Below are 16,185 nucleotides of genomic sequence, written 5' to 3' on the forward strand. Positions count from 1 at the left end.
CTGATATGTTTATGAGGCTGGTAATTTGCTGATTTGCTTTCACATAAACAATATCCAGCCTTATTTATTTATTACAAGAAATTGGCAACAAAGGCAAGCACAATGTTTATTTACACTTAAGCCATTGTTCTGCCTTTGTTTACCATGGCTCAGTTCAGATTTTGCCCCACAATACAATAGATTTTTGATGTAGAGGTAAAGGAAAGGCAGTAATCATTTCGTTATTATTTTTATTTTGTCAAAGTCTAGTTGCTACAATCCCTGCTGAAAGGATGATTACTGCAATTATTTTTATAGAGGGTGAAAAAGCCTGTTCTCACAACTTTTATGAACCAAAAAAAATTGCATCAAGTTTTAAAAAGGAACACATGCATATTTATGCTGTCTTTCACATTGTATCAAAAACCGATGGCCTGCAACGGTGTGTCAAATTTTTTTAATTAAAGCTAGTTTGATTTTCTGTCATGAACGAATAAGTTTAAATTCAGGCTGACCAGTCAGAGCTCTATTGTCATGGTTGCAGTCCCAACTAATGTGCAGAAGAGCTCATCTTGCTTGTGCTACTGCACAAAAGTTTATATGAAAAGCAACACATTGACTTTTGAAATGTGGAGGTTAAATATAATATATAGTGAATCACAGCTGAAGGACAGAAGAGCAGTGACTGAGTACCTTAGTACAAGGTAGTGACTATTTGTAGACGTTGTAGGCATTCTGTTGGCTGTGTGGTATCCTAGTCTGTTCACGTCCAGCCTATGCGCCCTTTTAGCTTTAAAAAATAATAATTAATCTGCACTGCTGTTCAGAGTTATTTCTTTTTTCTTTGTTTAGAAAATTTGTGGGACTTGATGTTATGGTTTCACTACAATGAAAATCATATCTGGGTTTTTTTTTCACGTGGCAGAAACTGCACTTGGTTTGAATGTGGTTGTGTTAAAAGGGATATTTGTTCTTGCTTGTGTGGTTGTGTCGTCTTTTGTAATAAATCAGTAGAAACCATGTGTAATTTACCCTACCAGTCAAGGATTTGCTCACACCTACTCAGATGAAGGTTTCCATTAGTTTTGCTATTTTTCATATTTTAAAATAATAATAAGACATTGTAAGACATCAAGTGTTAAACAAATCAGACAAATCTTTTGTTTAAAGGTCTTGTCTGAAGTCCCCTTTGTCTTGATGCAGTTTCACACACTTTTGATCATTCTCTTAAGCAGTCATGAAAAATCTGAAAAAAGAATTTAAGGGAAACACTTGTTCTGTGACGTTCTATTGAAATGTATTGAATATCGTGATGTATATTGTATTGATATGCATATTGTAACACCCTACTAGTCAAAATGAGATCTGATAAGGACACTTTTGACAATGTGAGGCTTCCTCTGTCTGTCCTTTTCTCTCTTCCTCCCCCAGGGTTGAAAACAGAGGGAATCTTCAGAAGGTCAGCGCGAGTGCAGCTCATCAAGGACATCCAGAAACTCTATAACCAGGGTGAGCTTTTCTCTCTCTCTTTCTCTCCCACCCCCGTCTCCATGCCTCCGTCCCTGGAGAACAGCAGCCCCAGTGGCAGTCTTTATATCTCCCGCTACCAGGAAAAGTAGATCAATAAAACTCTGAGTCTCCTCCGATGACTCTGATGGCTTCACAGGCAGCGTGTCGCCTGTATGGCTCCCCATTAAGATAGTGTCCATTTCAACTTTCCACTTCATTAACTCCTCCAGTTACTTCTGGAGATCAAACGATCCATTCAAAGAGTTCTGTTGACACAATTTGTGTCTTTGAGGTCACGAATATGTTTCACACTGTTCTGGAGACACATTACTTGAATTGTGCTTAAGCCTTAGTAGTCTCAGTCTTCCCCACCTGTAACAGAAACATGGTGCAATTCAGTAGTAATTATTTCTCACACGTAGCTCATTGAAAGAAGCAGAGAAACTGTATGGGAAATGTAGATTCTTTACTTTTAGATAATAATTTCAGTTAGATGAAAAGAAGTTATGTCTACAGTCATGTTTTGCAGAAAGAAAAAGCACCCACTGTAATCTGATGCGAATATCTGATGTTTATGTACATTCCAAAACATATTAAGGAATGTTTAATGACTAAAATAATTGTAATTCATCATATTCTTTTGTGTAGGTGATCACTATTTAATCATATTTCATCTCACTCAATTATTCACCCAAAGAGAGTGTTTTTCTATTTAAAAAAGCATCATTTGTTTTGTTACAGCTATATGAGTGGCCAAAATAAGCTTCAGCAGCATTTATTTCTTTCAGCAATTCAGTATTATTTTTTTAGGATGTAAACTCTGGGTTAGCATGAACGGAACTTGAAACTTACTTGAAGATCAGTAAACATGACAATAGGGCGAATGCAGTTTTCAGTTTTAATCACTGACATCCAATGAAAGCAACAGTGGCTAGATGATGTTCTAACTCCTCTGCCATTGTAGCATCTCGGGGCTGCATTAAATGTTGTTTCGAGACGAACTGTAGCATTTTCCTATAGTTTTGCTTTTGTTAGTTTCTCTCCTGAAAGAAAATGATTCTTCAGATTAATTTTTCTTTCAGTTCTATGTAAATTTATGGCAAAAAAATGGTTAGAACAGTGAAACAAGGAAAACGTGATGAGTTAAGTAATTGATTTAGAGTTAAATAAGTGATCTGCCATGCCACACACAGTTATGAGAAGGCAGCAGCTTGGAATTTTTGGAACGTTTATTTACAATAAAATGGTATAAATTTGTATGTATTTCATGGTTTAAATGCATTTTGAAGGTGCCTATTTTTGTTATTGAAACTTGACAGGGGCTTTAATGATAACCTGTACGCCATTAGTTTGCTCTTTGTGTTGGGAAACGAAATGTCACATCTTGAAATTTATTTTAACCAGACCAGAAAGCAGTGGTGGGTAGTAACGAAATAATTGTAGTTTGTTACTGTACTTAAGTAGTTTTTTAGTGTGTCTGTATTTTCTGAAGTATTTCCATTGTGGGCGACTTTTTACTTTCACTCCACTACATTTCAAAGTCAAAACTTACTTTTTACTTCACAGCATTATATTATACTAACCTAACTTTGTGTAGATAGACCACAATATAGAAATATGTACACACATGCACCTATAGACCTACAGATGCAATATAGTAAAGGAAAAGTCATTTGTGAACCTGTTTTAAAGCATGTTTTTATTAAACTTAGTTGCAAATAATTCTTAAACTGAGACTTTGCTTGTTTGCAAAAGGTTATTTCAGAGCCACTCAATTCTACCTAATGGAAAGTGTTTTGTGCTTATGATAATTTTAATAGACATGAGCGTCAGACTAATTAATGACATTCTATTAAAAGATTGATTACCAAGCAATAATAACCAAGAGTTACACTATGGTATTTTTTTTACCTAAAATTAGTTAATGAAGCAAGAGTCTTGTTACAAAAATAATAACAGAACATTAGTCATAATTAATGTTAGTACTTTTACTTTCGATACTTAAGTACGTTTGAAGGCAAATACTTTTGTACTTTTACTGAAATGGAGGTCTAAAGGGAGGAAGTTTTGCTTTTACTGTTGTAATATTTTACCCTGGGTATCTACTTTAACTCAAGTATATGATTTGTGTACTTTGTCCACCACTGCCAGAAAGTATTCTTTCAAAAGGTAGCTATTTGAAATTAGGAGCAATTTCTTTGTTTTGTGTAGGTCTGCATCTAAAATGCCTTCGTACAGTTCTAAATTCATAATCCCTTCAATGAACACAAGCTCATTACTGTAAGAACAATTTACCGATGCCTGATCTGCCAATACCAGGTTGATTCTGATATCAACTTACTTTTTGCCACATATTTGTCATTTCTTGAATGAGAGCAAATGAAATAAATAAGTCAATAGCTGAGTAGTTGGAGGTGTAGACTAATGTAATTCATTTTATAATACACTGTGTAATTAAATATGTAATTACATAATAGACTTTGAATAGTATAACAAAACGCACTTTCTGACTTCTCTGCTTCTGTGAATACAAGCCGTAATGTTCTTGACCACTGCACAGAGACTGTTGTGAATGTCTGTCTGTTAGATTCCCTGTTGAATGCATAATGCTCACCTAATGTACTATATTGACAAAGGTGTCCCAAAACTTACACATCACACCTACAGGAGCTTTTATGACATTCTAATTCCATAGGCATTAATATTGAGTTCGTCCCCCATTTGCAGCTACAACAGCTTCCACTCTTCTGGGAAGCTTTCTACAAGATTTTGGAGTTCTCACCAACACCAAGGAATTTTCACCTATTCATCCAGAAGACCATTTGTGAGATCAGACACTGATGTTGGACAAGAGGGTCTGTCTTGCAGTCTCAATTCTAGTTCATCCCAAAAGTGCTTGATGGGGTTGAGGTCAGGGCTCTGTGTGGGCCAGTCAAGTTGTTCCACAACAGACTCACCCAGCCATGCCTTTATTGACCTTGCTTTGTGCTCTGGGGCACAGTCTGGAGCAGAAAACAGGGCCTTCAAATTCCCATAAATTTAGAAACATACAAATGTCCAAATGTCTTGGTAAGCTGAAGCATTAAGTTTTCCCTTCACTGGAACTAAGGAGTCTAGGCCAACCCCTGAAAAACAACCCCATAGCATTATCCCTCCTCCACCAAACTTTACAGTTGGCACAATGTGGTGAGGCAGGTAACGTTCTTCTAGCATTCACCAAACCCAGACTCGTCCATCAGGTTGCCAAAAAGAGCATGATTAGTCACTCCACAGAATGTTTCCATAGCTCCAGTGGCAGTGTGCTTTACACCACTCCATCTGCAGCTTGGCATTGTGCTCTGTGATGTAAGGCTTGCATGCAGCCTTCTCGGCCGTGGAAATCCATGCCATGAAGCTCCTGGTTCACAGTCTTTGTGCTGATGTTGATGCCAGAGGAGGTTTGGACCTTTACAGCTATTGAGTCAGCAGTGTGTTGGTGACTTTTATGCACTATGTGCCTCAGTACTTGCTGACTCCTCTGTTCCTTCTCTGTTCCTTCACATATGTTTGTAAAGACAGCCTGAGGGCTAGGTGCTTGATATTATACACCTGTGGCATTGTGACTGAATGAAACGCCTGAAATCATTGATTTAAGAGGTGCATTCTGAACCTTATGTCTGTAGAATGCAGCTGCTTGTGCTGTTTAATTTTGTTGTTAAATGGTGCATCCAAGATTTAAATCCCAGAGGAGAGCTGCTGCAGTTAGCAGTGTTATTTTTCTCATGTTTTCCATTTCACTCACTCAAGCTTTCACTTTCACAGTGAGTGCATTTGTCTGTTTGAACACTACCATTGTTAAAACATCTCTTTTGTTTACTGACAGAAACCATCATTCATTGTTGATGCACAGTAGCCTTGAGGCTTTTGTTTAGTCACTGTTTACATGCTTTAATGATGTATTTTGCATATGGTAAGCAAATGAAGTGAAGAAAATTAATTAATAACTTCTTCACCAGGCCTTAAAAAGATTTATATTTCTATTTATTGCGCTGTATTTAAAGAAAAATGTTTTTCTAGTATTATATATTTTAAATTTAGCAAATAAACAGTAACTGTCCATTAAAATATACAGAAGTGTGTTCTTTGTATAGAATCTGTCAACTTATTTTCAGTATAAGCACTGAGTCTAGCCTTTTTAAACAGACCTGATATCAGTCAGACAGTGCTGAATTGCAATTTTTGAAAACCTCCTCAAAGTTGTTTTTTTATTATTTTTTTTTTTTAAACCCTTCTCTGATCATCTCCTCTATGGTACATTAGCTGTAGTTACAGGGAGGACAAGCAGGGTGCTCAAAAGAAAAGAAGTCCTGTGTCAATGAAAATGTTCTTGTAATACACAGTGGGTTCTTGCTTTCTTTTGCCTTGAATAAGAAAATAAATAAATACATCAAAAATATCCTTTGATCAACAACAATTATCAGCAGCTGCAGTCACCATGGCAATGTCCCATGCCAGTACTGTTTTACAGCAATTCTGCACTAAGGCACAGAAATATCGGCCAATACAGAGTTCAGCTCTTTGGTAATGCCCTGTGGTGTTTAGGGATAGTAAGATGTTAATAAAAATCTCTCTCTCTCTCTCTCTCTCTCTCTCTCTCTCTCTCTCTCTCTCTCTCTCTCTCTCTCTCTCTCTCTCTCTCTCTTTTTCTCTCTCTCTCTCTCTTTTTCTCTCTCTCTCTCTCTTTTTCTCTCTCTCTCTCTCTCTCTTTCTCTCTCTCTCTCTCTCTCTCTCTCTCTCTCTCTCTCTCTTTCTCTTTCTCTCTCTCTCTCTCTCTCTCTCTCTCTCTCTCTCTCTCTCTCTCTCTCTCAGGGAAGCCAGTTAGCTTTGAGCAGTACTCTGATGTGCATGTTCCTGCTGTGATCTTGAAGACATTCCTCCGGGAGCTGCCAGAGCCACTGCTCACCTTCACTTTATATGACCAGATACAGGATTTCACCAGTGAGTTTACGTCCTTACACTATGAAACTGACACTATATTTTACCCTATTGTTTGTAGCGGTATCAAAAGGGAATAAACATATTTTTAATAATGTTCTACTCTAGTAAATAACTGTCCCTGTTCTCCAAGAAGTAAGGTTCTGTTTGGTGTACTTTTTTAACATTTATTTTTAAATAGAGATCAATAGATGGACTGGATAGAGTGCGTAGTAAATGATGCATTTTGAAATTTTAACAATGTTTATATTGTTTTCATACTCTTTTATTTCAGAAAGCAAGAAAAACTAGTTTTTTCATAATATGGGCCATTTAAGAGAAGAGATGTCAGATTTGTATAACCTAAAATTCATAAAATTCAAACCTATTTATCTTTTGATACATTGTGATGCTGGATCAGTACTGCCTTGATCTAGCAGAGATATATGCTTTGTTGGTGATCTAGCTTGTAACCTGCTATGTCTCTGCTCAGAGAACAGTGAACCACTTCCTAAATGAACACTCACAGTCATCATTCTGTCAGTAACCCATCTGTTGTTCTCCCAAAGCCAGTCTGTTTATCCCCTATCAATATTTCATTATCCCACTGAATAGCAGATCTAGGGGATGTGACATAGACAACTAGCTGAAGATTAGTTGCAGATAAGTCTGTTTGTCACCTCTGGAGGAACCAACAGCACTGTAGGCTCATTTAACACTTTAATAATAATAACACTAACCTTTGATATTTTCTGAACAGTGTGGTAAATTATTTATTGAGGAGAATTATTTAGTTCAAGGAAATTTTGGCCTCAGTAATCGCTGTCTTTTTCACAGAGGTGGAGAGCAGCCTGAGGGCTTCGAGGTGCAAGAGGATTGTGGAGTCCCTTCCAGAGCACAACTTCATTGTCGTCAAGTACCTCATCTGCTTCTTGCATATGGTAAGGGAATTGGGTTTTGCATGACAGTTTTGGCTGCATCTAGAGACTCCTGAACAGTGTTTCTCCTGCTCATCTGTGTATACTCAATAAGTGGTTTATCCATAATATAATAATGATCTATACATGTATTCTAGTAGGGCTGCACTATATCATTTGTTAAATGTTTTTTTGATTTTGGTCTTTGCAGTACTGGGATAGAAGAAAGCTACATTATGCAAATGAGATGTTATCAAATTACAAATAGTTTGTTGTTTATTAACAGCCTGACCAACTTCAGATGTTCGACACTGTAAAAATCATTTTACGTCCCTCATTTGTTTAATCTCCAAAGTTGCCATAAAGTACAAGTGAAGTTAGATATAAGATAATTCTCTTGATTAAGGATGTAAAAAGTCAAAGGAAAATAAGAAAGGTATTTCCAAATTTGGTAGACCACCAAAACTGTCCCCATCACATAAACAGTACTTCAAGAAAGTCAAGCTCTATGCTGGCTTCACATCTGAAAACATCCACAGGTCCATCCTTCTACTGTGAGAAGACAACTCAGCACGCTGAGTCTGAAAGGATGTCTAGTTGTCGAAGGTATTACAGAGAAAATTAAATAAACAAATAATGATGTTTTAAAATGGTCTCTGTGTAAATATATGCAGGACTTTTGTCACTCCAAACCTTTAACTACAGTATATGATGTAGTGTAAGTCATGGTATTGAATTATTTACGCTAAGAAGCATTGTGTTTTTGTTAAAGATGCTTTTTAAATGTGATGTTCTTGGCCCCTTATTAGTTATGACAGGTACAATCATGACAATGACAGGGAGCAGTTCCCTGAGATTGGTAAAAGTTTCAGTTCATTTCTTGCACACTGATTTCTCATGCATGAGTGCTAATCCTCCTTTCATCAGTCGGCCCTGTTCACGAGTCACTGAGGTTGACATGACTTCACTCACACGCTCAGTGTCTTGATGTTAATACGAAGCTGTTTGAACCCCCTGTGGAAAATCAGTACGGCAAAGCAGAGTAATCCTCTCCCAGATATTCCCATGGGCGTCATTAGACACCATGACAAGGAACTTAATCAAAGAGAATAGCGTATAATTACTCACAATGAACCCCTGCACTTATAGCCATTTACCATACAAACCAACCAAAAGCCCTACAATTCTATCAGCTTGTAATAATTAACAAAATAGTGTTGATTAATTAAATTAATGCCTTTCTAGTTCCAAAATGATATTTCATTGAAATTAAATTGGTGCCAGAAAAGTCCAGATATGCTGTATGCTAAATGCATATGTATGTGTGTTTTCCTTTTTAATGATTTTATTTAGACTTACACCCTTAAAAGATGATTCTTCAAGGATTCTTTAACGAAAATGGTTCTGTATAGAACCCTGAACACTCAGAGACCCCATGGCATGCTTAAAGGGTTCTTTGCATGATGAAATGGTTCTTCAGATTGATGGATCATTTCTTGTATACTGTTCTATGCAGAACATTTTTGAAGAGGGTTCTGTATAGCACAGAAAATGTTTATTCTGTTGTTGCCAGATTGACATTGCTATGTAGAACCCTTTTCAGAAAGGTTATGTTTAGAACCATACACAAGACAATTTATCAGTCTAAGGAACCATTTCACTATGCAAAGAACCCTTTAATTATGTAAAGGATTCTTTGAGTGTTCATTGTTCTATATAGAACTATTTTCTTTACTGAAGAACCTTGAAGAGAACCCTTTTAAGAGTGAAAGTATTACCACTTTTTCCATGTTTGAAGATTTGTGATTTCTATTGTGAATGTTTTGGTGTTTTATTGTGCCACATTTGAACAAAAGAAGAAATTTGTTGAAGGATTTGCTTCTATAGAAAGGATTGAAGTAAGATCAAGTGTAAATTTCATTAGATTAAAAAAAACTAATAAATCACAATATAAATAATTAATAAATTACAATATATTCCATGTCATATTGTAAAGAATACTGTGATATCTAATAATACTTGAAAACATCATAATATTAATAATAAACACCACAAAAGATCACAATAGGATCATACCTATTATTGTACTGTGATATTGTCATATTGTGGAGTCCCTGTTTACCACTGTTAGGTCACGTGAATACCTTGATTCATCAAAACACCCACAGTAACATCATTTTTCAGAATGCTTCCAGTCCACAAGGAAAGGCTTTATGATTTTTTTAAAAAGCTGATTTGCATATTGCATCCTGTTTATAGCTGGAATTCCACTGATTTTTCAAGATTTCTGTATCAAAAGATGTATTTTAATATAAATCATACAAAAGATGTATTTTAATATGAAATGTATTATAGATGAACCATATAACCATATAAAATCCATTATAGAGGAACGGCACACTGGTGGTAATGGGAACCAGACATCTTCAGTGTTGAATATCTCTAAAAACTATCTCTCAGAAAGCAGTTACATGAAATAGTTGCAAATACATTGCCTTAAGTTTAAAACACTGATTTTACAATAAATATGCGATTTTGACTTAAATGTATTTGTAAAATGCTTTCATGGTGTGGAGGCCTGTGCAGGTCATTGTCAGGCCAAACAGTCCCAAAGGTTTCTCTGATATAACTTCATTTTACCAGGTTTACTCAGAAGATGTGTAGGTTCACTGGCCTGTTTTGGACTGTAATAAATTTTGCTGTAGACATAACGACCCCTGGTTAGTTCCCGTCACCTCTCAGAAATCTCGGTGCACCGATTCACATTAAACTGCTCTGAATGACTTTACATCTCGATGTCATGACATTCACTCCAGGTTGCTTATGTCAGCACCCATAGCTGGATGTGTATTTTCCTCTGTGTGTGCAGGTCTCACAGGAGAGCATCAGTAATAAGATGAGTTCCTCTAACCTGGCATGTGTGTTTGGTGTGAACTTGGTCTGGCCTCCTAAGGGCACCATATCCCTGGGTGCTCTCGCTCCCCTCAACATCTTCACTGAGCTTCTCATCGAGCACTATCACACCATCTTCAGCTCGCGGTGCCTGCCACAACAGGTACTGCCCTGACCCTGACTGGATGCTAGGCTTCTAATGCACTACCGGTACAGCTCACACTGTGAGACATTATGCTTGACCTTTATATTATTGGTTGTGCCACCAACATGAAGTTTTGATTCTCTATGATCTGTTTATTCAAAGGTGAATCATGCTCATGATGCAAGCCTAAAACACTAATGAATCAAAGAATCAAACACTGTTATTTTTATAACATACTACCCAATATTTATACAGCATAAACTCAGCTTTTCTGTGTAATATCTTTATTTGCTTTGATATTTTAGCTGTAGTTACTCAACATTTACTGCCTGATTTATTTTATAAGCCAGGATTAGATAAGACATTGACCATAGAGACATCAGGTTACTTCTCGTTTATTGTAAACAGTCGTTTAAAGGCATTTACTGCAGAAGTTGATAACATCTAGGCATATGGCTTTACACAACATTAATCCTACTGTTCAAAAAACATTTACTAAGATAAAGTACAAAGTGCTACAGAAAGTAATTCATGCCTTTAGAACACTCTGATTACAGACACTACAAGGGCATCTATTCTAACTCTGTAAACACACAAAGCAAACTGCATCTCCCTAAATAACAACAGCACTTGTGATTGCCATGGCAACCTTCTGCTGCCAGCAGCAGAGATAACCTTGAAGGCGAAACTCATAGTAGCGTTCTGTAATATGCACAAGAGAAAGCTGCGCTGTGCCCTCCTCAGAGCCAGGGTCCATCAGTCCAGGTGTTTCATATGCAGCCACACCTGTGTTGCACATCCCTGACATAAGAAGACATGCAGATGCTGTTCACCTGTTGTTTCTCTTCGATTTCCTCGGCACCTTAAAAAGTGGCTCTTCAGAAAGAGGCTGTAACAGGTCTCTGAGTATAGCAGTTTAATGACTTTGTTCATTTTTTCAGGTACGTTTGTTTTTCCTGTGCTTAAATGTACACTACATGGCAACCACACATCTTGTCTTAGGTTATAAAATATAAAAGGTCCATTTTATATAAAGTGCTAATCTTGGATGTGTCATTATCCTTTATAGTGAGTAAAATAGGCCTGTGCTTAGTGATAGGTAAGCAAGTTACTTACTGGAAACCGCCTCAGCCAAAAAGCCATCAGGCTAACTAGCCATGTTTACATGCAGCCTAATAATCTGACTAATAGCTCAATTGGAATAGAATATGTCCATGTATACACTGCAGTCGGAATAGACTAAAAACAGATAAAAATGAAAGGTAAAGCAAAGGTAAAAAAAGGCCCTCGCACAGTTATTGGAATAAAATTCTTCTATTGCTGATACAGGTCTAGATTATAATTGCAAGGGACATGACCTGTGATGCTTGCCAAGAAATGTGATCCTCATTTGTCAACATGCACTACTCTGTAAAATTCTTTCTACTTCGTCAGAAAGTGTGATTTTGCCTGTAAAAACACTGTAACAATAAAAGAAATGTAAATACAGTGAAATATAACACGATTTTTAAGTTTAGTTAGAAGAATATTACACTTAGAAGAACACATTTGGTACTTATCGCTGCACTCCATGGATTTGTTGAATTCCATCAGCAGCTCTGGATTTAATTTAATGATGGATTGATTAGATAAAATTGGATGGTAACAGTAAATACTGGGATTCCTCGAGAAGAACTTTGGATGGTTAACATTCATAAAGCGTTTTGTTCTTTGTATTTATGCTGATATTAATTTTTTTTAAACTAATAACAGCTTTGCATATCATTTTCTCAGATTCCTAAGAAGTTTGCGCAGTACTGTGTATCTCACCATCAGAGCCTTTGCTCCTGTAGCACAATTTCAGGGAAACGTCTATATGAAGGTATAAAAAAAATCTTCATTTCAAGGCTGAAATTCATTCCCCTCGTGGGCTTTTTTTGACATTTTCAGTTTTCAGACATGGCTGTCTGAGAAGATGAAGTACAGCAGAGGATATGTGGGTCGGTTTTAGGGTAATGGAGTTTGGATACAGGTCATGAATGAGCTAATAAACTGCCAAGAATGAAGTAGGATTTCCTGTAGTATTTTTCCTGTTACCAAGCCTGTGTGATTAGCACCTCTGTGTCTGTATATACAGCTTTGTACATATGTGTTTAACATGCCTGTACTGCCCTCGTTATTGACCATTTTTAATAATTTCCTAACTCATTTATAAGTCTTACAGTTTTAGCAGATGAAGTCGATCAGTGTGTTTTTTTTAATTAAAAAAATGGAATTTTCAATAAAGTTTGCAAACTGAGCATCGTGAATCGCTTTGTTTGTTTACCAATATGATTGTACAAATACAGTGGTGTGCTATTGTGGTAAACTTCTTGCAAAACAGCAGGAGTGAAATGCATGTGTGAATGTGTGAAAGTTTGGGCACCCCTGGTCAAATGATGCTTTGTGGATTTTTCTAAGTGGGGAAAAAAGTTGAAACATCCTCTCAGAGGCAATGCCCAAATACTGTTTTCCCTGCTGAATTTATGACGTTGAAAAAAAACTAAAACAAAGTGTAACCTGTACAAAACTTTGTCAAATCGGAATTGTGCACTACAGTTTGCAGGAAAATGCCATTTAAGTGTGTTCTTTGTAGAGGATGTGTTAGCTTACTTTCACCCTCAAAATCAGGTCCAGCATTTACATTCGACCATACAGTAGCATTCAGAAGTTTGAATCACTTTTATAATAATACCAAGATTATCATGATGCTAGTGCTCTGTAAATGAACAATTTCTGATGCAATTTATATATATATATATATATATATATATATATATATATATATATATATATATATATAAAATAAGTATTTGCTCGTACGCCTCCACACACACATGAATTTGAGTGACATTCCATTCTTAATCGATAGGGTTTAATATGATGTTGGCAGCTATAACAACTTCAGTTCTTCTGGAAAGCCTTTCCACAAGGCTTAGGAGTGTGTTTATGGGAATTTTTGACCATTTTTCCAGAAGCACATTTGTGAGGTCAGACGCTGATGTTGGATGAGAAGGCCTGGCTCAGTCTCCACTCTAATTCATCCCAAAGGTGTTCTGTTGGGTTGAGGTCAGGACTCTGTGCAGGCCAGTCAAGTTCTTCCACACCAAATTAACTCATCCATGTCTTTATGGACGTTGCTTTGTGCACTGGTCCGCAGTCATGTTGGAACAGGAAGGGGTTGTCCCTAAACTGTTCCCACAAAGTTGGGAGCATCTCTTGGTCTGCTGAAGAGTTCCTTTCACTGAAACTGGGGCTGAGCCCAACTCCTGAAAAACACTGATGCTCTGGTCCAGTGGTGGTGCTTTACACCACTGCATTTGACGCTCTGCATTGCGTTTGGTGATGTGAGGCTTGGATGCAGCTGCTTGGCCTTGGAAACACTTTCTATGGAGCTCTCTACACTGTTCTTGAGCTAATCTGAAGGCCACATGAAGTTTGGAGGTTTGTAGTGACTGACTCTGCAGAAAGTTGGCGATCTCTGTACACTATGCACCTCAGCATCCGCTGACCCCACGTTGTCATTTTACTACCATGGCCTACCACTTTGTGGCCGAAGTTACTGTCGTTCCCAATCACTTCCACTTCATAATACCACTGACAGTTGACTGTGGAATGTTTAGTAGTGAGGAAATGTCCTGACTGGACTGGTTACACAGGTGGCATCCTATCATGGTACCATGCTGGAATTCACTGAACTCCCAAGAGCGACTCATTCTTTCACAAATGTTTGTAGAAGCAGTCTGCAGGCCTGGGGGCTTGGTTTTATACAATAATGGAAGTGATTGGAACACGTGAATTCAATGTTTTGGATGGGTGAGTGAATACCTTTGGAAATATAGTGCATCTATATTCCAGTTGAAAGCAGTTATATGTAATTCCAAATTTTGAATGATAGTATAACGTAGTATAAAAATACACCGATTCCCATGTTTTTCCATGTTTATTATCGATTCGGTTTTCAATAAGAACTTAGTACAAAAAAGTGAGACTACTCTTTACCATTTACCAACTTCCATCAATCAACTTTGAATGCATCATAAAGAAGAAAAAAACTACATTGGCATATGTAAGACGAACACTTTCCTATACATACTATCCACTGGACAGTCCCCTTTCATAATGACAAAGGAAAAAAAAACACTACTTCGACAGTCCAAAGACATCCACCTAAAAGTTGCCTCGTTGCCTTCTCTATTTCTTTATTTTTGCTAGCTTCTCCTCATAGCAAAAGGACACATTGCAGATTGCAAGCTAAATGCATAATTGGCAAACAATAAAAAAACTTGATTTTCTTTGTCTCCCTTTTCTTTCTCACGTTCATTGATAAAAGAATATAAAAAAGTTTTTATCTTGTTCAACGTAGTGTCGAGTGTATTAAAATAGATCTGTATAAGCACGGCACAGTTTGTCCCGGAGAAGATTCTGGAATATGGGAGTATGGGGATATGGGGGGAGGGTTGCCTGTGGAGGAGGTGGGGACATGCCTCAGAGTGGGCGGGAAATGATGGGTGAAGGGCATTCTCGCTATGAACAAAGCTCTGATATGGTTTAGTTTGCTTTTATCCCCTCCTTTCTTAAATGTTTGCTTTCCTGTTTTCAACAGGGTTTGATTCTAATCTGTTTCCAAATCCCCCTCCCACAGCCTCTGCGGTATCCTCCTATCAGATGCCCTCGGGGCTAGGCGTACCTGTATTACACTGGTGTTATTACAGCGATACAGACCAGCGGGTGATATGCACGGAATTGCTTACATTCTGGGTCTGGCTGTGTCAGATTAGTCTGTGTGCGCTGTTCCGTCTCATTCTGTGAAAATTACAGTACTTGCTAAGCCATGTAAGGTAACTGTGATATGCACTTCTAAAACATTTGTTGCTATATAAGGACATTTAGTCATTATGAGCTCATTACAATGTTAATAGGTATTGATATCAGACTCTGTCACTTCAGCTCAAAAACTGTTCAGTGGGGCTGCACGATATATTGGTTGTTGATCATTATCTCAATACTGGCCTTTGCAATGGTCATCACAATATGCAAATGAGTTTTCTGAGAAATCACAACTTGCGCAATAATGCAGGCCAATCTTTAATCGTCACATTGTATAGTTCATGCCATATTGCAATGGCAATGTGGTATTTTATATTGTTTATTTTAATTATCCCCCCCCCCGGCTAAAATCTCATGTTTGGGGGTCTGTCTCACGAAGCAGCCACCTAACTTTAGCCTTGGTTCAATGTAGCCCTGGATCGTCTGTCTCACCATCACTTTTTACCAGGACGCATCACTAAGCCGAGTTATGCTGCTTGCCTAACCCGCTTCAGGGCTGGCTAAGTACAACTCTTGGAACAAGCAAGGCAAGCTTCTGACCAATCAGGGATAGCCTTCTGACTAAGCTGGTCCTTTCTAAACCTTTTCTGGTCTGTTTTTTTTCCTAATGTTTATCACGTCAGTAATGTTAAAAAATATAGTTTTTCAGTGCAGTAAATAAAATATACTACATATATTATCAAGAAAAGCAGTTATTATTCCAAGAAACACGGCGGCAGCAACATTGTTGCTTTTTACCATTATGAATGCTGTACTTTCTACGTATTTACGTAGTGGGGTTGGACGATATGACCATACGTATCGTTATCGTTATTAACTGTCAATATAATTTACTGAGAACACACTGACCAACTGCAGGTTTCGTTACAAAAAGATCGTAATTAGTCACTGGATTTAGTGCAGTGTCATTCATAAATCATGAAAATGTGATATTTTTACTGT

General features: G+C 37.3%; 1 protein-coding gene across 2 annotated transcripts in view; it reads left to right on the plus strand.

Moving 5' to 3' along the window:
- Positions 1 to 16,185, plus strand: part of LOC108425349 (rho GTPase-activating protein 8) — a 38,524-nt gene that overhangs the window by 13,726 nt on the left and 8,613 nt on the right. Inside the window, exons 10-14 of one of the 2 annotated variants that reach the window (XM_017693935.2) lie at positions 1,411 to 1,488; positions 6,337 to 6,465; positions 7,279 to 7,382; positions 10,228 to 10,413; positions 12,325 to 12,674. In XM_017693935.2, coding sequence (XP_017549424.1) covers positions 1,411 to 1,488; positions 6,337 to 6,465; positions 7,279 to 7,382; positions 10,228 to 10,413; positions 12,325 to 12,345 — 518 coding nt within the window. In that variant the 3' untranslated portion in view covers positions 12,346 to 12,674. Of the gene's footprint in view, positions 1 to 1,410; positions 1,489 to 6,336; positions 6,466 to 7,278; positions 7,383 to 10,227; positions 10,414 to 12,324; positions 12,675 to 16,185 lie in introns of those variants that run through there. The other variant, XM_017693934.2, reaches the window with a different exon arrangement.

This window comes from Pygocentrus nattereri, chromosome 1 (assembly GCF_015220715.1).
Source record: "Pygocentrus nattereri isolate fPygNat1 chromosome 1, fPygNat1.pri, whole genome shotgun sequence".
In the NCBI taxonomy this organism is placed as follows: domain Eukaryota; kingdom Metazoa; phylum Chordata; class Actinopteri; order Characiformes; family Serrasalmidae; genus Pygocentrus; species Pygocentrus nattereri.